Source organism: Hyla sarda, chromosome 13 (genome assembly GCF_029499605.1).
Source record: "Hyla sarda isolate aHylSar1 chromosome 13, aHylSar1.hap1, whole genome shotgun sequence".
In the NCBI taxonomy this organism is placed as follows: domain Eukaryota; kingdom Metazoa; phylum Chordata; class Amphibia; order Anura; family Hylidae; genus Hyla; species Hyla sarda.
Window position 1 is genome coordinate 32554672 of NC_079201.1, and position 25482 is coordinate 32580153.

Here is a 25482-nt window from a genome sequence, read left to right on the forward strand (position 1 = left end):
GTTAAAGGGGTACTCCACTGCCCGAGCGTCCGGGGCTACTGGGGTCGTGACGTCATGTACCCGCCCCCTAGTTTTGTCACGCCACACCCCCTCAATGCAAGTCTTTGGGAGGGGGCGTGGCGGCCGCCACGCCCCCTCCCATAGACTTGCATTGAGGGGGCGTGGCGTGACGTGACGTCACGAGGGAGCGTGTGCATGACGTTACGACCCTTGCTGACTGCAGAGTTCAGAACCAAAATATTCCGGACGCTCGGGCAGTGGAGTACCCCTTTAATTTATTCCTGGTGTCCAGTGAGTTCCGCACCTTTTTTAGGTTTCTCTGCTCCCTCTTTTTTTTTTTTTTGGAATCTTTTTTTTTTTTTTTTCCTGTCTTCCTCTCCTGTATACCTTTTCTATCTCCCCATCTCTTACCTGGTTCCTTCTCTTTTCATGTACAGCATTAGGTGAGATTTTATTACAGACGGAACTTTATATGCAAGGTATTGCAGGTGTTTAACATGTTCTACCTGTAAATACTGTACTGCAAGACATGCACAATGATCCCAGTTAGACTGCATGCAGTTGTAGTTTTCACCCACTGTGTGTTCCTTCATTATCCTGGGGGGTAACAAGTACATTTTTGCACCTATGTCCTATTCCCTCTATCAGCCCCGCCCATTTCTCCCCCATTTTTTTGTTCGCTTTCCTGTCTTTCTTTCTGACTTTACTTAATTGCTGTAAAAGTTCATGTTCACTATGTGTCAGCTGTGCTCACTGCTTTCTGCTCTGCTTGATCGTGCTACCTACTGGTTTCCTAGTGCTACCCAGATGCCAACTAGCATGCCCATAAGGTTGCGGCTCTTCTCCGGGGCTTTGTATACTAATTGGCTTGGAGGCACTTGACCTGAGCGGCTTCAGCTGCATGATATAAAATGAGCAAGGCCACTTTATTAATGATATTCGTTCACCATATATCTGTATATGTCTACATTGTGTTGTAGATTTCGTTTCTCACATCCTTACTGGTGTCCTTAAAGGGGTACTCTGCCCCTAGACGTCTTATCCCCTATCTTGCTTTGAGGGTAGTGTGGTGTGTCTGATCACGGGGGTCCTGCCGCTGGCAAGCGGGTGCGGGTGGCGGGGGGTCGCGACAACATGATCACGCCCCTTGTGACGTCACACCTCACCCCCCCCCGGCCGCCCGCTCCAATGTTCTGAATGCTGGGACAGCAGAGTACCCCTTTAACGAAGGATGCCATGAACCCTCCAAATATATCGATGTCACTGTTTGGGTTGTATTTTTAGGAGTTTAAAATCGGACTTCGTCCCTATTATGAACGCTACACATTGACCGGCTCAGACAGGGTAATGTCCACATTGCAGGCACCCTTGATGCTCAGAGTTTGAAGAGTTTCTCCCAGAATTAACATGAGCTTTAGGGTGGGGGAAAGTGGTAGAACACAGAGAGACAGTAAGCTTTAAAGGGGTACTTCAAGGGAAAAATATTATCAAATCAACTGGTGGCAGAAAGTTATACAGATTTGTAAATTACTTCTATCTAAAAATCTTAAAGGGGTACTCCGCTGCTCAGCGTTTGGAACAAACTGTTCCGAACACTGGAGCCGGCGCCGGGAGCTCGTGACGTCATAGCCCTGCACTCTCCTGACATCACGCCCCGCCCCCTCAATGCAAGTCTATGGGAGGGAGCGTGACAGCTACCACGCCCCCTCCCATAGACTTGCATTGAGGGGGCGGGGCGTGACGGCATGAGGGGGCGGGGCTATGACATCGCCGGCTTCAGCGTTCGGAACAGGTTGTTCCAAACGCTGAGCAGAGGAGTACCCCTTTAAGCTTTCTAGCAGCTGTATGTCCTGGAGGAGTCAGGAACTGTCCAGAGCAATAGAAAATACCCATAGGAACTGTATAGAGCAGGAGATTTTTGCTATGGGTATTTTCTATTGCTTTGGACCGTTCTGGACATGGACAGAGGTGTCAGCAGAGAGCACTGTGTTAGGAACTGTACAGAGCAGGAGATTTTTGCTAACAGTGCTCTCTGCTGACACCTCTGTCCATGTCCGGAACTGTCCAAAGTAGGAGCAAACCTCTAAAAGAATGCAAGTCGTGGCACTGCTCAGAGCTTAAAGTGTGCCAACATTTTTAAGGATTTGACAGAAGTTTGAATCAATGGGGTTCGATGAAAATGAGGGGGCAGACGCACTTGGCTGAGTGGGGTGCCCATTCTTTTCGGCTCTGCTGTCTCCTGCATGTTGTTCAGACTCAATAGCAAGACTTTCATTGAGTCTGTAAACCATGTGCTAGGCTTTCCAAAGACAGGTAGGCAAACATTTATGGGCACAGGACCCAGCCGAGCCCTTTTGCCCCTTATTTCTAAGGAGAGACCTGTCAATCGGGCCCAACAGGGTGGGTACCTTGTACACTGTTTCAGGCTCATTTGTATGATTTTTCTGATATGTTGTAGCATTTTAGGGTAAATGAGGGAGTAGGTCCCCTGTTTTATACTGCCTGTTGTTTAGGTGGTATAATGCTCTGGACAGGTTCACTTTTAAAGCGCAACTGTCATGAAATCTTGGCGCAATAACCCGCACACAGCCTTTGTACTGTGTGCAGGTGGTGAGTATAGCAATGTTTTTACCTGATATTTGCAGGCTTTCATGACGCCAAAAAATGCTTTTAATCAAAGCCACTGACTGGATAGGCGTAGCGCGAGGTACGCGATGCCACGCCCACACCTACCCCGTATGTCAGCGCTGGGACTGCTGTGTGATTGACACACAGGTCCCAGCCCATGCGCCCTTCAGCTAATCTAACATGCACGCCGCTGTGTGTCATCCAGCAAAGTGCTTGCTCCCGCCACGTCTTCCTCCTCAGTGCGCCTGCGCAGAGCAGGGCGCAGTCAGGTTAGTTCTCAGTACTAGGTACAGAGAGGAAGCGCGCTCTCCGCACCTAGCACTGCGCTGGCGCACTGAGGAGGAAGACGGTGGTGGGAGCGAGCGCTTGCTGGATGACACACAGCAGCGCGCACGTTAGATTAGCTGAAGGGCGCATGCGCTGGGACCTGTGTGTCAATCACACAGCAGTCCCATCACGGACATACGGGGTAGGAGTGGGCGTGGCGGCGGCGGGGCATCGCCTACCTCGCGCCACGCCTATCCGACCGTCATTGGCTTTGATTAAAAGCCTTTTTTGGCGTCATAAAAGCCTGCAAATATCAGGTAAAAACATTGCTATACTCACCACCTGCACACAGTACAAAGGTGTGCAGGTTATTGCGCCAAGATTTCATGACAGTTGCGCTTTAACTCTACCCTTCCATTTTTATATTATCTATTCTTCTTATTATTATTACAGTAATAACTTAATGTAAAATCCTATATTTGTAAAACACATTTTGCAGTTCCTATAACCCAGCACCATTCATTATACACATTAAAGTTCTATAATCCTCTATGCTTTGGAGGCTGTGTTAGTCAGATTTGGAGAATATAATATAAAGGGCTGTTCAGCCTTAGTAATACAAGTCTGGACTCTTTAAGAAACATTGACATTCCTGTTCATGGGTTGTGTCTGGTGTTACAGCTCAGCTTTTTTATTTTTTTAAGTAAAACATATACCTCCAATGTAGCCTGAAACAAAATGGGATCAGAGCCTTATTGACATGCGCATGTCAATGAATCTGATCTTCTTCACACAATGCTTGCCCTGTTTTCCTGTATTTAGGAGACAGCACACAAAAAAAAAAGAAATATATATATATATATATATATATATATATATATATATATATATCACATAGCAGCGCCATTTAACCAGTCATGAAATGATAACGGCTGTGCCATATACACTTATAGACTACTGTATCCTGCCAGCAGTCCAATCTGCAGTCTGGTAAAGTAAAACAAGTCAACTTGAAAATTCCGTCCGCAGATATCATGTTATAGAGCAGGAGGAAGTAAGAAGATTCCTTATATAGTTTTATTGGCAAACTCCCAGGATAACTTGTCATTTTTTCATGTAAATCTCTGGGTTAAGTAGTCAAGTGGGCGGTCCTACTGTGATTGAAAACTCTCTCTGTAGAAATGTGCATATGAACAGAGCTGTCAGTCACGGAGTAGGACCACCCACTCAAATACTATGCCCAGAATGAGTAGAGATTGTCACAAATAAATGATAAGTTATACTTTTTCCCATAAAACTCTGTCCAATGTCCAGACTTGGAGCCCTGCTTAAAGGACTTGTCATATTATGAAGCCTATATTCAACTATTTATAAATGAACATATATTGGTAAATAAAGTTATGTCACTACCTTTCTGTGGTCAGCTCTGTTGTACATCCTGTAACGGACTTCCTGTTCCTTTGAATACTCTAGCTGGTAATTCAGCCACCTCTATTTCTCCCCTAGGTGGGAAAGGTTATTGTGAAAAAGGTGTAGTGGGAGGGAGACGGAGTTGGCTGAATTCCCAGCTAGAGTCTCCTGACCAGACCATAAGTTAGGTTAATGAAGACAATAGGGGTGATTTATCAAAACCTGTCTAGAGGAAAAGATGCTGAGTTGCCCATAGCAACCAATCAGATTGCTTTTTTAATTTTTGAAAAGGCCTCTGGAAAATGAAAGAAGCGATCTGATTGGTTGCTATGGGAAACTCAGCCACTTTTCCTCTAGACAGGTTTTGATAAATCTCCCCCAATAAACAGTTTGTATCAGAAGCAGAAGAAAAGCATGAAAAACGAAAGAAATGTCGTAAAATACCTTATTTACCAATACACGTTTATTAAGTAGGCACTTGAAAATATGTTTCATCATTGGACAACCCCTATAAATTGTACACATCATTTCACATTATATCTAAGGACCTGGCCTCCAAATTGTAGGATTAAACTAGATCTAAATTATTAAGGGCATTTATATCTTTGGAAGATGTTCAACAAGATGTTTCTTTTCTAAAAAGTAATGTGACTCTGACGCGTATTGGAAGATAATGTGTCATGTGAGCTAAGAAAAGTAAGGAACCTCTGCTATATGGCATCAAAAGAGAGAGGGGTTTTTACTATGTACCTTCCTTTTTAGGTCACTTTACTAACAAGCAGTATAAAGATGAAGCAAAGCATATTGTCAATGCCACTACAGGAAAAATGAAGGATTTCATTGTTCTCCATTCTGTCTAGTACATGGGTTCCTATATAATAGATCCTTCTCAGTTAAAGGGGTCAGCCACGCCTCCCCTTGGGACGTTACGGCCACACACCCTCAATGCAAGTCTATGGGAGGGGGCGTGACAGCAGTCACGCCCCCTCCCATAGACTTGCATTGAGGGTGTGTGGCCGTGACATCACAAGGGGGCATGGCCGACCACCGCAGCATGAAAACAGCGTTGGGGATTAAAGGGGTACTCCACTGGCCAGCGTGGAACTAAATTTTCCCAATGACTGAAGCTAGACAACCCCTTTTAAGTACATTTCATTGAAGTAGCTTCACAGAATGGATGCTTACTATCATAACAGTCTTGAGGTTCACTGACTAGTCAGGCCTTGCTGTTGTGTCCTGCCACATATATTCTGTCTTTTTAAGTGATGCCTTTTTTTCTATACTTGTTGCCCATTTGTCTTTTTTTCCTATTTGTGCTTCAATCTCCTCTTCTCTATCCGTCTTGTTGTTTCCTTCTCTACCGCCCATCCGCAGTGGCTGTTCCAGACCCCCAACCCATTGCGATTGAAGATTAGGTATGAACGTCTGGCACTGCAGAAAACGGCTCCATCATTGTCATTAACAAATAGTCTTTAGTAAATCTACTGCTTTGTAGCTCTTAGTTTTCATAGGCAGCCAATGCTAGAAGGCGAAATACATTAGTCCCTAAAGGACATCTGCAGCGTGATTAACACTTATATAAGTGTTTGATCGTGGGGGGTCCGACCGCTGGGACCCCCCCCTATGATCTCCTGTATGGGGCAGTGTCCCGTGCAGGGGGCGTGCCGGCCGCAGCATGACGTTGCAGCCCGCACGCCTCCTCCATACATCTCTATGGGAGAGGCGGGGAGGCAGCGTTCGCGCCTCCCCCATAGAACTGTATGGGGACGGGGAGGAGACGGGGTGTCGCCGTCGACGCTACGCGCCTTAGCGCTCACCATGAGCGCTAATGGCGGCGCCCCGTTAGGGAGATCGCAGGGGGTCCCAGCGGTCGGACCCCCCGCAATCAAACACTTATCCCCTATCCTGTGGATAGGGGATAAGTGTCATACCGCTGCAGTTGTCCTTTAACCTTGCCATAACTTTTTAATAAATCCCTTGTGCTATGCCTCCTGGCCTTGTGAAGGGAGTTGAGGCTGAAGTTAATATATAGAGCTACTCCATGATCTGCTAAAGTTAAAGGGGTACTCCAGTGGAAAACATTTTTTTTTTTTTTTTTTTTAAATCAACTGGTGCCAGAAAGTTAAATAGATTTGTAAATTACTTCTATTAAAAAAATCTTTACCCTTCCAGTACTTTTTAGCAGCTGTATGCTACAGAGGAAATTCTTTTCTTTTTGAATTTAATTTTTGTATTGCCCACAGTGCTCTCTGCTGACACCTGATGTCCGTATCAGGAACTGTCCAGAGCAGTAGAAAATCCCTATATCAAACCTATGCTGCTCTGGAAAGTTCCAGATATGGACAGAGGTGTCAGCAGAGAGCGCTGTGGACAAGACAAAAAAGAAATTCCCAAAGAACAGAATTTCCACTGTAGCATACAGCTGCTAAAAAGTACTGGAAGGGTAAATATTTTTAATAGAAGTAATTTACAAATCTGTTGAATTTTCTGGCCCCAGTTGACTTATGAAGACCGAAAAAAAAAAAAAAAAATTCCACCGGAGTACCCCTTTAATATATAGAGCTACTCCATGATCTGCTGAAGTTAATATATAGAGATACTCCATGATCTGCTGGAGTTAATATATAGAGATACTCCATGATCTGCTGGAGTTAATATATAGAGATACTCCATGATCTGCTGGAGTTAATATATAGAGATACTCCATGATCTGCTGGAGTTAATGTATAGAGATACTCCATGATCTGCTGGAGTTAATGTATAGAGATACTCCATGATCTGCTGAAGTTAATATATAAAAATACTCTATGATCTGCTGAAATTAATATATAGAGATACTCTATGATCTGCTGGAGTTAATGTATAGAGATACTCCATGATCTGCTGGAGTTAATATATAGAGATACTCCATGATCTGCTGGAATTAATATATAGAGATACTCCATGATCTGCTGGAATTAATATATAGAGATACTCCATGATCTGCTGAAGTTAATATATAGAGATACTCCATGATCTGCTGGAATTAATATATAGAGATACTCCATGATCTGCTGGAATTAATATATAGAGATACTCCATGATCTGCTGGAATTAATATATAGAGATACTCCATGATCTGCTGAAGTTAATATATAGAGATACTCCATGATCTGCTGGAATTAATATATAGAGATACTCCATGATCTGCTGGAGTTAATATATAGAGATACTCCATGATCTGCTGGAATTAATATATAGAGATACTCCATGATCTGCTGGAATTAATATATAGAGATACTCCATGATCTGCTGGAATTAATATATAGAGATACTCCATGATCTGCTGGAATTAATATATAGAGATACTCCATGATCTGCTGAAGTTAATATATAGAGATACTCCATGATCTGCTGGAATTAATATATAGAGATACTCCATGATCTGCTGGAATTAATATATAGAGATACTCCATGATCTGCTGAAGTTAATATATAGAGATACTCCATGATCTGCTGAAGTTAATATATAGAGATACTCCATGATCTGCTGGAATTAATATATAGAGATACTCCATGATCTGCTGGAATTAATATATAGAGATACTCCATGATCTGCTGGAATTAATATATAGAGATACTCCATGATCTGCTGGAGTTAATATATAGAGCTACTTCTGTCCGTTATTCTGCTTCCCATCATGTGTAGGATCTATGTCTCATCGTGTCATCCTCATTCCCTTCATCCCTGCTTTAGTCATCCTTATGTTTAGTATTTTCCTATTTCATTCTTGGGTATCATTGCTCAACTCCTTTCTCCTTCATGTTTTCTGGGAAGAAACCAATAATTTCCCTTCCTTCCTTTGGTTCTCAGATGCCTGTTTCCCTGGGACTCCAAGCCAGAGAAGAAGACATCCATACCACACGTCGGACACTTGCGTCTCTCTTCAGGAGGTGGGAGACAGACAAGGTCGGCTGGGGGCTCAGGACGTGTGAGGCTTCTCCTCTAAAGGATTCGCTGCTATCCTGTGGACACTTCTTCCCTGCGGTCACCTAGAGAGACACTCACCTCCATAAAGTCACTCAGGACACCTCACCGTTTATACCTGGTGCCAGCTGTGTACCCTCGGTCACCTTGTTTAACACTTCACCTTTCAGTAGGTTGATGTGTATCCTTGCTGCCTCTTCAAGGTGCGGCGGTACTGGTACTGGTCGCTGTATATCATGTTGTATATAGCCTGTGTATACTTTGCAACAGGGGAAACATGCACTAAGCTGTCTTAGGTTGTGACACAATCCTTGTTTCATAGAAGGGAGTTAGCAATATATCTGTTGTGTGTACATCCGTGGTGATCGGCACTGCCTTCTATAGCACTTTTATGTGAAGTGAAAACTAGCGCCCTCTGGTGTACTAGCCAGGAACAAGATATGCTGGCCATGCTGAAGTGCAGATAAGGAGGCTTTAAGCATTTTCTGTTTAGTGCCAGGTCAGCAGAGGAAAGGTTCGTACTGTATCTAATCTTTACCCTGGATTATGAGAGCGGATTAATTCAATGTATATGAACATACTTGGTCCAGGTGCCATGACGGTGTATACAGGCAATGCCGCTGCTGTTTGAGTGAGGGTGAGTTAAGTAGATCCCACTGAGTGAGTAGAATGATTCAGTGATGAAGTATCTGACTCTGCACCGTACTGTTTTAGAGGGGTAGGTGTTCCAGTTACTGTATGAGGTGCAGGAATGATACTTCTGTATCCTCGTACACTAAGTGTTTATACTGTACCTCTGTTTTGTCTCCGTTTAGGATTCTTCTTCCAGCCACCTATTCTACAAAAAGCTTTATGTACTAAGCCTTTAGTTTTTCTATATATATATATATATATATATATATATATATCTGTGATCACATAAAATTTAGTTAAGTATTGTATTTAGTTAAAGGAGAACTCGAGACCATAAAAATTGTCCCCCATACTGTCGGCAGTAAAAAATAAATAAAGATGTACATACCTTCCTCCGCTCCTTCGGGGCCTCCGGCAACCGGCTCTGGTCTCCGCCGCAATAGACTTCCTGGTTGCCGGTGGTCGGATGAATCAGCCAATCACCAGCCGCAGCGCAGTCCGACTCGGCCAGCGATAGGCTGAGCGGCAGTGTGACGTTTTCGGCCCCGGCCGCAGGTGCCGGTGTAGTGAAGAATTTTGTGTCCTGAAGCGTTTTCACCCTGCCGCTCAGCCTATCGCCGGCCGAGTCGGACTGCGCTGTGGCTGGTGATTGGCTGATTCATCCGACGACGGCAACCAGGAAGTGGATTGCGGCGGAGACTGGAGCCCGTTGCCGGAGGCCCTGGGGGAGCGGAGGAAGGTATGTACATCTTTATTTTTTTACTGCCGGCACTATGGGGGACAATTTTTATGGTCTGGAGTTCTCCTTTAAGTATTGTATTTACCAAAGCATATTTGCTGGTAAATTTTCTTTCCATGTGTAGAGGACTGTGCCTCGGTATATAGCCATGATAGGAAAAGGGTATAAAGCTCTAGTCCAGTGGTCTCCAACCTGCGGACCTCCGGATGTTGCAAAACATCTGGAGGTCCGCAGGTTGGAGACCCCTGCTCTAGTCAGTCAGTGACAGATCACACTTGCCAACAACAACACACATCAACACAATAGAAAAGCAACCCATTTGGAAAAGCCACTAGGGGGCCCCTTTATTGTGCCGATTGCTTGGGGTCCAACATTGATGACCTGTCTTACATACAGCACCTGAATCCACATTGCTGTCAACCATTATTCCCCAACCTGTGGCCCTCCAGATGTTGCAAAACTACAACTCCCATCAGATGGAATATGTAGTTTTGCAGCTGGGGAACCACAGGTCTGGGAAAACTGCTGTAAATTAAAGGGGTACTCTGTCCCTAGACATCTTATTCCCTATCCAAAGGATAGGAGATGAGATGTCTGATCGTGGGGGTACTGCCGCTGCGACCCCCTGCAATCTCCCTGCTGTGCCCGGCGTTCATTTAGAGCATCAGGTGCAGCGCCTTAGGCTCGTGACGTCACGGCCACACACCCTCATTGCAAGTCTATGGGAGGGGGCGTGGTGCCCGCCACGCCCCCTCCCACAGACTAGCAATGGGGGGGCGTGGCCATGAAGTCACGAGCCCCCGCATCGCCAGTCATCCGGCACAGAGCGAAGTTCGCTCTGTGAACTGGATATCTGGAGTGCCACAGCCAAGATGGGGACCCCCGCGATCAGACATCTTATCCCCTAGCCTTTGGATTTTTATTTTTACATTCTTCCATTTTGCGTGCTTGCCTTTTTTTCCTATTCAATCTACCTTAGCCCTTTTCTTAACCCCTTCCTGACATTCACTATAGGTGTATGGTGCTGTTAGGAAGTACTAACTCAACTCAACATACGTGTACAGTGCAGAGAAGTAGCAAGCGCACGATTTGAGTATGTGCCATCGGCTGTAACTGATGGTTGACAATGCTGCAAAGGCTGGGGTTATTGATCAAGCTGTCTTTTAATAAGATTCTCTTTGTGGCCAATAGCAACCAATTGAACTCCGCTTTTATTACACATATTGTTCTTATTTGGTTGCTATAGGCTACAAAGTGAATCTTCCTATAAGACAGCTTGCTAAAACTCCCCCATTTCCTATGGCATCTAACAGTTATAGAGAGGGGGGCTCCCTCATCAACCCATTGGCACCCCCTTCACACAGGACACGATTACAGGGTGCTGATGGGTTGATTTGGTAGCCAGGGAAAGTATTGCAATGTTTCAGTGGTCAAGTCCCTTAGTGGGACCTTTTTTCTTTTATATCCTTGTTCCCCCCCAAAAAAACTTCTAGCATAACATATAATGTATACTACACAGTGAACTATATGGTATACTAAACAGTTTTCTAGTCTATACCCATTACAAATGAAAAAGAAAAATCTTTCAAAACTATACCCTCAAACAGTGCTCTTATATGGCTATACCAATGGTATAATAAAATGGCTATGACTGTTCTTCCCAAGGTGGGAATAAAAAAAAAAAAAAAAAGAAAGCTGGCCCCTGAAGGCCACAATTAGGCCATGTCCTTAAAGGGGTACTCTGCTGCTCAGCGTTTGGAACAAACTGTTCCGAACGCTGGAGCCAGGAGCTTGTGACGTCATAGCCCCGCCCCCTCATGACTTCACACCCCGCCCCCTCAATGCAAGTCACGGGGTTGTCACACCCCCTCCCATAGACTTGCATAGAGGGGCGGGGTGTGATGTCAAGAGGGCAGGGCTATGATGTCACGAGCTGCCGGCTCCAGCGTTCGGAACAGTTTGTTCCGAACGCTGAGCAGCGGAGTACCCCTTTAAAATGATTTCATCAAGTTCACAATTCCATCACTTTCAACCTATAACACTTTTGTGTTGATCCAGAGGAAGGTTAAAAAAAAAAAACTTCTAACAGAGGAAAAATTCCTTCCTGACTGAAATATAGCAGTCAGAATAAATCCCCAGATAAACGTCACAGAAATCCCGAAATCTAGAAAATATGAGGCTTTACACACAGTATTTTGGGACTCACTCTGAGACAAAGAACCTCAGGTTTACGGAGGTTCTTTGAAAACGTTATTGTCTCTCTCCCACTGAATAGCATAAAATTCAACTGGGAAACATCTGTCAGTTCATGTGCACTTTAATTTCATGTCTATTATTCCAACTGCTGTAAAACTTGCAATGGACTGTTATTGGGCTGTTTCTGTGTCAAGAAATGGTAGTTTTTGCAATGTGTTTTTGGCCAGCTCAAAAAATGGCTGATTTGCAAATTGCATAATAACATTTGCTGTAGATAAAAAATGAAAAAAAGAAAAGAAAGCAATGTAATTTAAAATTGAAATGCTCAAGAAAATGTATGTACATAGCCATAACTTATAATATTATATGTACCGTAATAGGAAAAGCTGCCAGGCCCCTCTTGATCTTGGTTCTATAATCTCACTGCTTTTACAGTAAAGAATCCCTGTATGTGATGATGGTGAAACCTTCTTTCCTCTAGACGTAGAGGACACCCCTTGTCATTGTTACAGACCTAAGTATATCAGCTCCCATATAGTAGCAGGCTCCCCTTACATTGCTCCCATATAGTAGCAGGCCCCTCACAATGCCCCCCATATCGTATTAGGCCCCCCTCACACTGCCCCTATATAGTAGAAGGTCCTCACACAATGACCCCATACTGTATTAGGCCCCTCACATTTTTACCAGGTTTTGTGGAAAATTAGTACAAGTAAATGGGTCTCAGGACTCGGCAATAATCATCTTAAAGGGGTACTCCAGTGGAAAACTTTTTTTTTTTTTTTAAACTGGTGCCAGAAAGTTAAACAGATTTGTAAATTACATAGAAGAAAGGGTAGAAGCCAGCGAGTAAAAAACTTCACCTTTATTTCGTCACATTAAAAGCATTGACATGGATAATCTTCAGTAGACAACATGGATAAAATCTTTGGAAGAAGCGTCCAGCATGACGCGTTTCAGGTCATGTGACCTTTCATCAGATGCATGTGGGAAGTCAGGAAGCGAGAAATAAATAAAAGAAAATAATTGGAACATCCGGGTGGCAACCACGGCGCCGGAGTATCGTGATGTCACAACTCGGCCCCCGTGTGACATCACCCCCGCCCCCCTATGCAAGTCTATGGGAGGGGGCGTCTGTTTAACCTCCCAAAAAATATCAAGAAAAGGAGTGGAGGATCTATGCCAGGTGGATGTAAAAAATAAATTATGTGGATTATTGTACCTGGAGCCTGGTAAATGACGATACCCATTAGAGTCTACAGATGAGGAGGGGGTCTTGCCCACATTGGCATTGATAATGGAAAATTCTTGTAGCCACTGAAGACTGGTCAGACTATCGTCCAGGTTCACTGAGCTGGAGAGGGATTCTTGCCCTACTTCACTCTCTGCCTGGTAGGCCAGCCAGTTGTCTGCCATGTCTGAGGGCACAGGAGTGGGCAAATCGAACATTCAGGACGCCACAGTGGTCCGAAGACTTTTCCTGAAACAAAATAAACAAGTGTTAGAGAAGAAATGCAGTGAAGTGAGAATAGATTAAAGGGGTATTCCAAAAAATGTTATTTATATCAACTGGCTCCAGAAAGTTAAACAGATTTGTAAATTACTTCTATTAAAAAATCTTAATCCTTCCAGTACTTATTAGCTGCAGAATACTACAGAGGAAAGAAGGCCGGAAGAAGTGCATTTGCACAAAACTTACCGGTTTGTAGCCTCTGAGCCTCCCGTTTCCCTTCGATGGTCCCTACAAGATGTGGTCTTAGAACGCAGTGAGTTTGCTTGACTTCTCTATTATTGCTCTATACTATGAGTTAGAATTACTTGGGTATTTGGGAAAATGATAGTGTCGACCAGTCAGTAGATCTTGATGTTAGGCCTCCAGGCTTTTTGGCAGTAGCTGGGATCTATACCTTCCCATAGGTTCATGTTTCAAGGCACACGTCACCTCTTATCGGCATATTATACGGGAGATTGCAGTCTCAGCCAGTGCTGTAAGTTGTCGAGGGTGAGAGCGATACTATTCTCTTGTGCAGGGCAAATGGGAGGAGAAGCACAGTCCTGTATGAAGACCTGGGCCGGGCTGTGAAGCAACTGCAATAAGTATCTGTTGCTGCTATCAGTATTATGGAGGCAGCGAGGCATCTGATATGAGATATGGGCGTTCTTAAAAGTTGCAGCCGCATCCTTGGATGCCACATGTGACTACCCTAGCCATTGTCCTCTGGTTCCACAAGTATTAAAGGGGTACTCCGGTGGAAAACTTTTTTTTTTTTTTTAATCAACTGGTGCCAGAAAATTAAACAGATTTGTAAATTACTTCTATTAAAAAATCTTAATCCTTCCAGTACTTATTAGCTGCTGAATACTACAGAGGAAGTTCTTTTTTATTTTTAGAACACAGTGCTCTCTGCTGAACCTCTGTTCATTTTAAGAACTGTCCAGAGTAGGAGAAAATCTCCATAGCAAACATATGCTGCTCTGGACAGAGATGTCACCAGGGAGCACTGTGGTCATGATGTCAGCAGAGAGCTCTGTGTTCAGATAAAGAAAAGAATTTCCTCTGTAGTATTCAGCAGCTAATAAGTACTGGAAGGATTAAGATTTTTTTTAATAGAAGTAATTTACAAATCTGTTTAACTTACTGGCACCAGTTGATCAAAAAAAAAAAAAAAAAGTTTTCCACCCGAGTACCCCTTTTAAGACTCCCTTTCAAAAATAATTGACTACTTCAGCCACGTGGAAATGTATGGAGGTTGGGGAGTGCCCCTTTCTTGAGACACTGACTTCTGTCCTATTTCTAGCAGTTCCCATTATTTTGAAGAAGGCTTCCGATATATGGAGGAGTGTGGCGGCCGCCGCTTTGTGCGGGTTTCGTCACTTCTCCTGGGGAGAGTCGGGGCCCCATACATGAGAGCGCAAGGGGTCCCAGTTGTTGGACCCCACAAACTAAAACTTATCCCCTATCCTTTGGATAGATCAGTTTTTCCCTACGACTCTTCTATAACTTCCGCAGCGGGAGCAGATAGCTCTTATACAGGTGCAGAATTGAAATTTCCGCATTAGGGGAAGTCTGACCATGCCAAGGGGGGGGGTTTTCAACATCAGCGGCCCTCTTTTATTGCCATGCGACCCCGTAGAAGCATTTATGTATATTTATAAGTGATATAATGCAATTTTCTAACTGCTCTATAGTAGTAAAAATTATAGACAAAGGCGACCTAGTATCACCTTATAAACACATATCTTTATTAGGTGCAGCATTAACTTATGTTCAGTATGTATGTAGCCTTGTGATGTGTTATAAAGACACAACCGGGGAAATATATATATATATATATATATATATATATATATATATATATATAGATACATTTATTATCACAATACACATATACTAAAAGCCATCAGTTATATTACTGGATTTTCTATAGGCCTGTGACCAGATGATCCCACAGTGTCTCCCCAGACTTGTATACCGCTTAGGTCTGTACATATATATATGTGAAATAGAGCAATATACTTTACATGTTGTCACCATCCAGGACATCCGTGTACAGCGAGTTGTATGTCCTATCTTTCTATGCACATGTGGTGATATGATGACTATACGCCCCTGCTGTGTCTTTCTCACACAGGTTGTTACACCTGCCTTCCTCTCCTTACTTTTGTATCAATGCAATATGTAAGTGTACTGTATGTACGGCCCTGCATGACCACACAGATGAATAAAATAAATCTCCTCTCGTTCATGGACTGCGTGTGCTCGCTTGACACTTACCCAGATCTCAATATTCTGTTTTACACCTTCTTTCCAAGCAACCATGCCATTGACATATTTATGCTATAGGTCAGTGGTCTTCAACCTGCAGACCTCCATATGTTGCAAAACTACAACTCCCAGCAAGCCCGGACAGCCGTTGGCTGTCCGGGCCTGCTGGGTGTTGTAGTTTTGCAACATCTACAATTTATTGTGGAAAAGGGTGGTGTAGGTGAAGAATTTTTGTACACCTTTAATTTGTGCGGTGGCAATGTGCGCCAAATGTATTTAATGGCTGCATCAAATGTGATAAATATGGTGCTGTTATATATTTTTCGGAAACTACATTTCAGTACACCACTTAGTATGGTTCCTCCTCTGTGACTTTTTAACCTGTTGCTCCAAAATGCGTGACTTTTTTTTTCCAAATTCTGGCCACAGCAAGATATGTAAGCCAGGTCAGGGCTGGTGTGGACGAAGTCCAAATGGGGGGAAAAAAAAAAGAAAACCTAATCTATGGGCTGAAACCGAGGTAGAACCACTGTATTTTAGTAACCTTATTAAGGACATGACTCCTGGACTCTCCACAATTCTGAAATAAACTTGGAACACCATTGATGATCTAGGTTTTGTTACATTGTTCACTGGGTCTCTGTATTAGGGCAGGGTCACATGGGGCGCATCCGCAGTGTATTTCACGCTGCGGATGTGTCAGCAGCCGGGAGCTCACTCTGCAGTCCCGCTGTGACTGCTGTCAGCGCATCCGCATTTGTAGGGAGTCCAGTGGTAATACTGATGCCTCAGCAGTGTCCGTCAGACATATACATGGGGGGGAGGTCCCCGACTTATATGTCCAACGTTTATCCATAATGGATGCCACCGAGTAGTTGGGGGAAAAAAAATACTTATTTATGTAATGATACGTATTTATGTTTTACAGGACATGACATCTGTGCTACTCCATACAGCATACCCCAACGCATAGGTCCCAAATGGAGGCCACACACTTGGCCTCTGTTGGGTATATGAGGGCCTTTGTGTGAAAAAAAACACCCTGAAATGTGCCCATTATACAGGTAGCATGTGCAGGAGATGTGTGCACATTGGCCTTATCTGGTATATTGTTCAACTGACAAGCATGACTGACTCTAGCAGCTGCCTCTTACAATGGCAACAACTGACCGTACAGCAGATAATGACTGCAAATAGCCGTCATAAATCCACATAAGAGCTTGGGTCTCCACCCCACGCTGGACACCATTCTCCAATATCATTTCAAATAGGTCAAACTTGTTCTGCAGGTGAGACATGAATCCACAACTTTGAGTCACTTCTCCATGAAAGGCTTTACTGGCATAACCCCTTCTGTACAAAAAGGAAGATCTTAGGGTCCAAGGACAAAGCGAACATACTCGTTTGTGCACATAGCCCAAAAATGTAGTAAAGAACCCTCCGGGACACATTTCTTAATAGGTTTTCATTTTTTTTCTTACATGCAGTGAAGATTTGTCCCCACAAGGGGTCGTGCTGTTTCTTTTTAAATGAAAGGATTGCTCTGGTGTTCCACCTGCTTTTATGTTCTTTAAAAGTATGCCGTCATCTGGAAATTTGTTTAAATCAAGTCTTTATGTTAACCATATTTTTTAAGAATTCTGATATTGGTGATATTTATTTTTAATTTCCCATTATACTATACTATTTTAAAATAAACCTGATTGAATCTTGAAATTTCCATTTAGGCCACTAGGCTTAAATATAGCTGACACTTGTTCTGTAAAGATCACTTTCCAGCAGTGTACAGTGTACAACAAAAAACTATAACGGAATTCGTTGTCGACGAATCCCGTCATCAATTAATCGAGCTCTGGTTCATTGCTAAGAAAAAAAACGAGGTACAAATGTCATAACGCTGACATTTGTAACTCATTATTTGGATCAGCACTGCACTTCTGCGGGTGGCAATGCGCTCCACCGGCTCCCAGTGCGGGAATATGAAGTTACATTGCTGTGATGTCATATTCCCCACCGGGAGCTATGATTGGTCAGCACCGATTGACCAATCGGAGCTCCCGGCGGGGAATATGAAATCACCGCACAATAACTTCAAATTCCCCGCTGGGAGCTGAAGGGTGGAGCGCAGTGCCGCCTTCACCGCCGTACGAGATACAGAGGGGCAGGCACCATCAGTTAAGGCATAATGCGATCTAAGAGAAGGTCATTTTCCTGCCCCTCTGACTGTTCACCGGCATTACAAGACAGCACGAACATAACTTCACAAACCGCAGGCAACATGACAGTTTCGATTTAAATGCTACGTCAGTGTTTCCCAACCAGGGTGCCTTCAGCTGTTGCAAAACTACAACTGGGAGTTGTAGTTATGCAAAAGCTGGAGGCACCCTGGTTCGGAAATGGTGTGCCAAGTACTGTAATACTAGGGGTGCGGATGGAAACATAAAAAACCTTGTACACTTGTTTTTATATGCCCCCAAAAAAACCTTTTTTAATCGTTTTGCCATTTTTCCCCAATTCATTGATCAATCGATTAATTTACCTGCAGCAAATCGATGGTGCAATTAATTGTTTGTTGTAGCCCTAGTTGTAGGTGACACCAGTATATAGACAACAGAGGTACACCTAATAGCTGTTGCCCACAGATTAGCTTCTCCCTCCCTTTTGTAATGAACTCTACAAAAGTCACAGAGTTTCTATTGTTGCCTCTGTCCATAAGGCTTTCCGTAAAACATATGTATAAATGCTGTTAAGAACAGCTCAGGCAAGATGGCTGCCCCCATAGCAATGTCTCTGATTCCTCTGTATATAATACCCTATGCAGTGTCGGGCTGGAGTACAGGGTCCTAACAATCACAGTGTCACAAGGGGTGTGACCACCACTGGACCCGCAGGGAAGAGGAAGCCCCTTTGGGCATTTGGAAAACATCTCCAGGTAACTGTAGGTTTCACCTTTTAAGATACGCACACAGTTGAACGTACGCTGTACTGGCGATAGTCCTATCACTTCAGCAGGGGCTTCCAGTTCAGGCAGCATCTTTGTATAACACTGCCTGTGCTAGCAGCTCAGATGCCAGAATTGTGCTTTTGTTTTTTGTCACATTGCATTCAAAAATGCTATGAAAAAGTCTCATCTACACAAATGGCATCGGTAACTACAGATCGTAGCTCAAAATTTGAGCACCATAAACAATGAAATGTAAAAGTTTTAGCAGTCAGAATATGGTTATTCTAAGTATTTTAGTCTAAAAAAAAAAAAGTTTATATGGCCACTGTCCTAATCAAAAATTATGCCAAGATGTTGTACATCTTGGCAAAACATTAACCATTCTAATATACTTTATAAAAAAAAGTGAGGGTGGGATTAGCACTCCTCTGTGCTCACTTCTGTCCTGTCTATTAGGGGGTTACAGAGCAGCCTGCAGTGATTGGATAAAGAGGCACAGCACAGCAGACTCAGGAAATGAATGTATGGTGAGTGAGGGCGGGCTCGGTGCTTGCCTCGGACACACCTCTTCCTGAGTAGTGGATGTCAGAATGAATGAGCAGCAGAAATGGGTTTGGTGAGACAAATGTAGAAGCTAGACACATAAAAAGACATGTAAAGCATCTGCATTACCTAGTAAATAACACATATAAGTGTTAGTTATTATCTGTGATATGACAAAATGCTTTTTTTAATTTGTAAAAGTAAAAAAACATAATAAAAACAATATACCTTAGGTATTGTACTCATGCCGACCTTAGGATAAAGATAACATGACATTTATATCATAACCCACCAAAATCAGCAAAATAGCAGTATGCCTTACAATAAAATGAAGGCGGTCATGGCAAAGTTTGTGATTATACGATTAGTCCTGAAATAAACAAGCCCTCAGTTGGCTCTGTAGATGGAAAAGTAATGTTATGGCTTTTAGAAGGAAGCAGAAAATGATATAAGGCTAACGTACGGTGTCCATTTTAGGACATCGTCAGATGTAACTCCGTCCTCCGTCAGGTGAAATGGCGTCCCGCCTCCTCCCTCTGGCCAATCTCCGTCAGGCATCAGCCGCAACTCCCTCCTCCTTCCTTTGTCATCCTAAAGTCTCTCATCTGAAACTCCGTCATCCCTCAGATGAAAAACTTTCCTGCCGTGTAGCAGAGCCGAGTCAGTTGCTCTCTGCTACACGGGTTCTGCTGTACACGCTATCCAATGTCGGCTCTGCTATACGGGTTCTGCTCTACACGCTATTCAATGTCGGCTCTGCTATGCAGACTCTGTAGCACACGTAGTGTCTGTAGTACACACGTGCAAGTTTCACAGTTTTGACTCTGCTATATACATACTGTGTAGCGTCGGCTCTGCTATCCAGCAGGAAATTGCGTCTGAGGGAGAATCGTCTGAGGCATGACGTCGTTTTGGACGACAGAGTTTCGGATGAGCGAGTTGTGGCTGAAGGATGACAGCGATTGGTGTGAGGGAGGAGGCGGAACGCCGTTTCACATAGTTACATAGTTACATGACGGAGGACGGAGTTGCGGCTGACGACTGACAGCGATTGGTCCGAGGGAGGAGGCAGGACGCAGTTTCTCCTGACGGAGGACAGAGTTACGACTCCTTACTAACGCACTCCTTACTAACACCTTACTAACGCATTGATGATGTTAATCCTCCATCCCTTTTACAGAAGCCACACCCATTTTACAAAAGCCACACCCCTTAGACAAGCATACAGGAAAAAGTGCCTTAAAGGGGTTATCCAGGAAAAAACTTTTTTTTTTATATATCAACTGGCACCGGAAAGTTAAACAGATTTGTAAATTACATCTATTAAAAAATCTTCATCCTTTCAGTACTTATGAGCTTCTCAAGTTGAGTTGTTTTTTTCTGTCTAAGTGCTCTCTGATGACCTGTGTCTCGGAAACCGCCCAGTTTAGAAGCATATCCCCATAGCAAACCTTTTCTACTCTGTGCAGTTCCTGAGACAGACCGAGATGTCAACAGAGAGCATTGTTGCCAGACAGAAAACAACAACTCATCTTCAGCAGCTGATAATTATTGAAAGGATTAAGATTTTTTAATAGAAGTAATTTACAAATCTGTTTATCTTTCTGGAGCCAGTTGATATAAAAAAAAAAGTTTTTTCCTGGAATACCCCTTTAAGCACATAATAAATGTGGTGCACAGCAGGTAAGACAACTTTTGGCCGCAATTTGTACCAGAACTCTGGCACATTTTTTTATAGTAGATCTGTGTTAATGGTGGACATGCTTCTCCTCTGCACGACCATATGGTTATCCAGGGCTGGAGGCCTGCAGGACCGACCTTAGAATTATGCTTATGGGGAACTTTTTTTTGGGGGGGACACCCGCTTCATTTACTACATTGTGATGTGCCCATGAGGAAGTCACTTGGAGTGACGGAATGCGTGGGCACTATTTTTTGTTTTTGGGCATAATAAAATGGTGACCAGCAGCGGCTGATGCTGCTGCGGGATGGGCAGTCCTACAACACACCTAAGGCCTGCAGCCCACAGACTAATGTGTCGTGCTACCCAGTTTGGAAAGCCAAGGTCTATGCAATGCTCTGTGAGCTAACGGGCTTGGAAGCAAAAAAAAAAAAAAAGGTATATTAGAAAGTTGTAAAATCTTTTATTATACACTGTCTCAAATCTGGTGGGCATGCCCTTCCCTCCGATTTTCCTGGTCGACTGTCCTTGACACAATCCGAACGGTAGCGGGAGTCTCAGTGCCTGCCTCTCCTGCTGCTGCCTTACTGTTCATGTTTGATATGTTCTCAGCCACCTACAGGAAGTCCTTAACGTGTCACCTACTGCAGGTGACCAAGACGGTCATTCTGTGAAAATGGAGATCGCCCCATCCCTCCACTATTGGGGAGTGATTGACTGAGATTGCTCTGACCCCTGCAGAAATTGACCATTACAATAAGACCTGGCTGTCCTTTCAGTCATCTCCTGAATACTGCAGCCTCTCTGATATTGGGAACCCTGTGGGCCATGACCCCTTCCTCTCCCTTCCCTTTCTTTGCTGTCTTTTTTGTGTTTTTACTGCTTGTCTTTGTAGTCAGTTCTGTTAGTTATGTCTCATTTCATTTGCCCTGCTTGTGCTGTCCTATTTATGTTTTTGCTGCAACTCTGTTTCCCATCTTTTTGCGGCCCTCTCTGGGGCTTTCATGCCCATATTTTACTGTCTCAGTATTTCAATGTTTCGCCTGTTTAACTTCTTAACTCCTTGGGGACGGAGGGTGTACCTATACGCCCTCAGCCCACTCCCTTTCAATAGGGCCCAGCCTCTAACAACGGCCGGGACCTGTGGCTAATAGCGCGCGGCACTGATCGCGGTGCCACGCGCTATTAACCCTTTAGACGCAGCGTTCAAAGTTGAACGCCGCGTCTAAAGTGAAAGTAAAGCACTGCCGGTTAGCTCAGGGGGCTGTTCGGGATCACCTTGATGAAATCGCGGCATCCCGAACAGCTTACAGGACAGCTGGAGGGTCGGTCCCTACCTGCCTCCTTGCTGTCCGATCGCCGAATGACTGCTCAGTGCCTGAGATCCAGGCATGAGCAGTCAAGCGGAAGAATCATCGATCAGTGGTTTCCTATGAGAAACCATTGATCAATGTAAAAGATCAGTGTGTGCAGTGTTATAGCCCCTTATGGGAGCTATAACACTGCAAAAAAAAAGTGAAAAAAAAAGTGAATAAAGATCATTTAACCCCTTCCCTAATAAAAGTTTGAATCACCCCCCTTTTCCCAATAAAAAAACTGTAAATAAAAATAAACATATGTAGAATCGCCGCGTGCGGAAATGTCCAAATTATAAAAATATATTGTTAATCAAACTGCATAGTCAATGGCGTACGCGCAAAAAGAATTCCAATGTCCAAAATAGTGTATTTTTGGTCACTTTTTAAATAATGAAAAAATGAATAAAAAGCGATCAAAAAGTCCGATCAATACAAAAATGGTACCACTAACAACTTCAGATCACGGCGCAAAAAATTAGCCCTCATACCGCCCCATATGCAGAAAAATAAAAATAAAAGTTATAGGGGTCAGAAGATGACAATTTTAAACGTATACATTTTCCTGCATGTAGTTATGATTTTTTCCAGAAGTATGACAAAATCAAACCTATATAAGTAGGGGATAATTTTAACTGTATGGACCTACAGAATAATGATAAGGTGTCATTTTTACCGAAAAATTTTCTGCGTAGAAACGGAAGCCCCCAAAACTTACAAAATGGCATTTTTTCTTCAATTTTGTCGCACAGTGATTTTTTTTTTTGATGCCATTACAAAGTAGAATTGGTGGCACAAAAAATAAGCCATCATATGGATTTCTAGCTGCAAAATTGAAAGGGTTATGATTTTTAAAAGGTAAGGAGGAAAAAACAAAAGTGCCAAAACTGGAAAACCCTCTGTCCCCAAGGGGTTAATGTGGCCATTGCTATGTTATATGGTTACTCCCTTTTTACCACGTTATGATTCATTTTCTACTTTGTGGACAGTGTACGTACCGCTGATTGTTTTGTTGATGTTTTAACCTGATAATATGATAAAAATCGATAAATCCCCTTATTGCGGTCACTAAACCATCATTTTGTTTTACAGAGGCTGGGACCAGGGGTTCATCTATAGACTTTCCAGGACATTCCAGTAAATTCCAGCTACATTCGTAGTGTACACATTACAATTTCCATCTTACACCTCTGTGTATTTGATTCTCAGGTGACAGTCCTCATCTAAATAGGAAGTGACAAGTCCTGGGGTGACAGTTTCACTGGCAAAAGCAGCTACAGTTGGGCTATCGATTTTGTGTTTACAACAATTAAAGTGCAAAAACTTATTGTACGTTCATACATGTCAGCGCCGATTTTCTTTTCTGTCGCGAAAGCCTAAATGATTGCCAGATCTGCTGCATGACAGATACTAACAGCGCTAATTGGAAATTAGATTTTGTCTGTTATTGAGTTTAACAGATTCCACTGATGAAGTGCAGTATTATTGGCAAAACTAGAAAATATAGGTAAATTGATAGAACAATGCCCCCATAAAAATCCCTCAAGATTAGCCAGATTATTAGAGAGCTGCTACAAAGAGCATCTCGAGAGGACCCAACGTCATTGCTGTCAGTGTCACGCTTCACATTCACAATTGTTTTGATAATTTTCTTAAAACATTACATCATAGGGCACTGGAGCAATAAATAATAAGAGTTCACACTGAGAAATTGAGGAAGAATTTACTTCTGCTCCAATTCCGCCTTAAAAGAAAGTTTCATTGACTTTAATGGTCTTTCTGCCGTTCCGTTCATGCTGAGGAATTTCTGCTGACGAAACGTGGAATTGTGTTTTGCCAAAATATTGAATATGTTCTTTCTCCTGGAGGAATCTGTAGGTAAAAGCCTATTAAAGTCAACGAGATTTTATTTTTCCTGCCGAAATGAGTTTGGAGTGGAATCTTCTAAAGAAGATTTGAAAGCCAGTCTATTAGTGGTTGTGGTAACGAAACTTCTTTAGATTGCCTTCTCAAATTCCATGTCAAATTCTGCATCAAACCCCTCTTCAAATTCCACGCCAATTCCACATCAAGCAGAAGATGGAAGATTTGTTGAATTTCCTGACCAAAAAAATTTCTTGTCAATACCTCAGTGTGAACATAAGTGTACAGAAATCACGCTCTGGAATCACTTCATGAAAAGGGGTAAAACCTCATGTTTATCACAATCTTTAAAGGGGCACTCTGCTGCTCAGCGTTTGGAACAAACTGTTCCGAATGCTGGAGCCGGAGCCGGGAGCTCGTGATGTCATAGCCCCGACCCTCAGGATGTCACGCTCCTCCCCCTCAATGCAAGTCTATGGGAGGGGGTGTGACGTCACAAGCTCCTGGCTCCAGCGTTCGGAACAGTTTGTTCCAAACACTGAGTAGCGGAGTACCCCTTTAAGCCACATTCTCATCACGATTTGCTCATCAGTCTAAAGTATTGTTGAAATGGATGGCCTAAAATCATATGAAATTGTATGCTTATACATGTATATATGAACATACCATTCAGGCTGCACAGGATCAAGAGCAATTGCAGACTTTAAAATAATTTGTTTGTATATCTGCAAATCAGCACCAAAAAAATCCTCACGATTTGGTGCAGATTTGTAGTGCAGATCTCATTGCAGTTTATGGATGAAATTGCTGCCAAATCTGTCTGCAGACCATACGTATGCCCAGATACAGCGCCTAACAAGACATAGCCAATGCTATTGGACTTTGACTGCATTAGGCCTCCAAACTATGGACAGCTGTTGGGTGTCAGGGATGCTGGGAGTTGTAGTTTTGCAACATGCGGAGGGGAGGTCCACAGTTTGAAGACCACTGATCTATAAATATATTTTTAAACATTGATTCAGTCATGTCCCATAAACCTGATGGTTCACCATTGGTCAGTATTTCCCAAATAGCTACTACACTACTGGTGGTTCAGAGGATTTTGGGCTCTTATCTCCAGGGTCTCTTATCGCAGGGTAGCTGAACTGATTTGTTTCTAAGTGAAGCAGCTTGGATTTATTAAAGTCAGAGATACAGAATTTACCTTCTCTGCTGCCAGGGGCTTTGTGTTGTAAAGGTAAGAGCTATAGAGGATACAGCTCCTATACAATCTAGGATGAGAAGACAGGCTTCGGTGGGATGCATTGCATGTTGGGAGAATAAACGACTCAAGCACTTTACTTACCTGTTGGTTCGTCTATGTCCTGCGCCATTTCAAAGCCGGCATCCCACCGAAGCCTGTCTTCTCATCCTCCATTGTTCAGCCTGGCTGGTTGCGGACATCAAATGCGCTCACCATTGTTGTGTATGTGGGTACACAACTTTACCAG

The 25482-nt window shown here is 43.3% G+C and overlaps 1 protein-coding gene across 6 annotated transcripts in view; it reads left to right on the forward strand.

Annotated features, from left to right (window-relative positions):
* RNF157 (ring finger protein 157) overlaps nucleotides 1–9200 on the forward strand; it is a 128139-nt gene extending 118939 nt beyond the window's left edge. For 5 of the 6 annotated variants that reach the window (XM_056550394.1, XM_056550395.1, XM_056550393.1 and 2 more), the window contains one exon: nucleotides 8159–9200. In XM_056550394.1, the coding sequence (XP_056406369.1) occupies nucleotides 8159–8280 (122 nt within the window). In that variant the 3' untranslated portion in view covers nucleotides 8281–9200. Of the gene's footprint in view, nucleotides 1–5679; nucleotides 5721–8158 lie in introns of all 6 variants that reach the window. The other variant, XM_056550396.1, reaches the window with a different exon arrangement.
* The last annotated feature ends 16282 nt before the right edge of the window (nucleotides 9201–25482 follow it).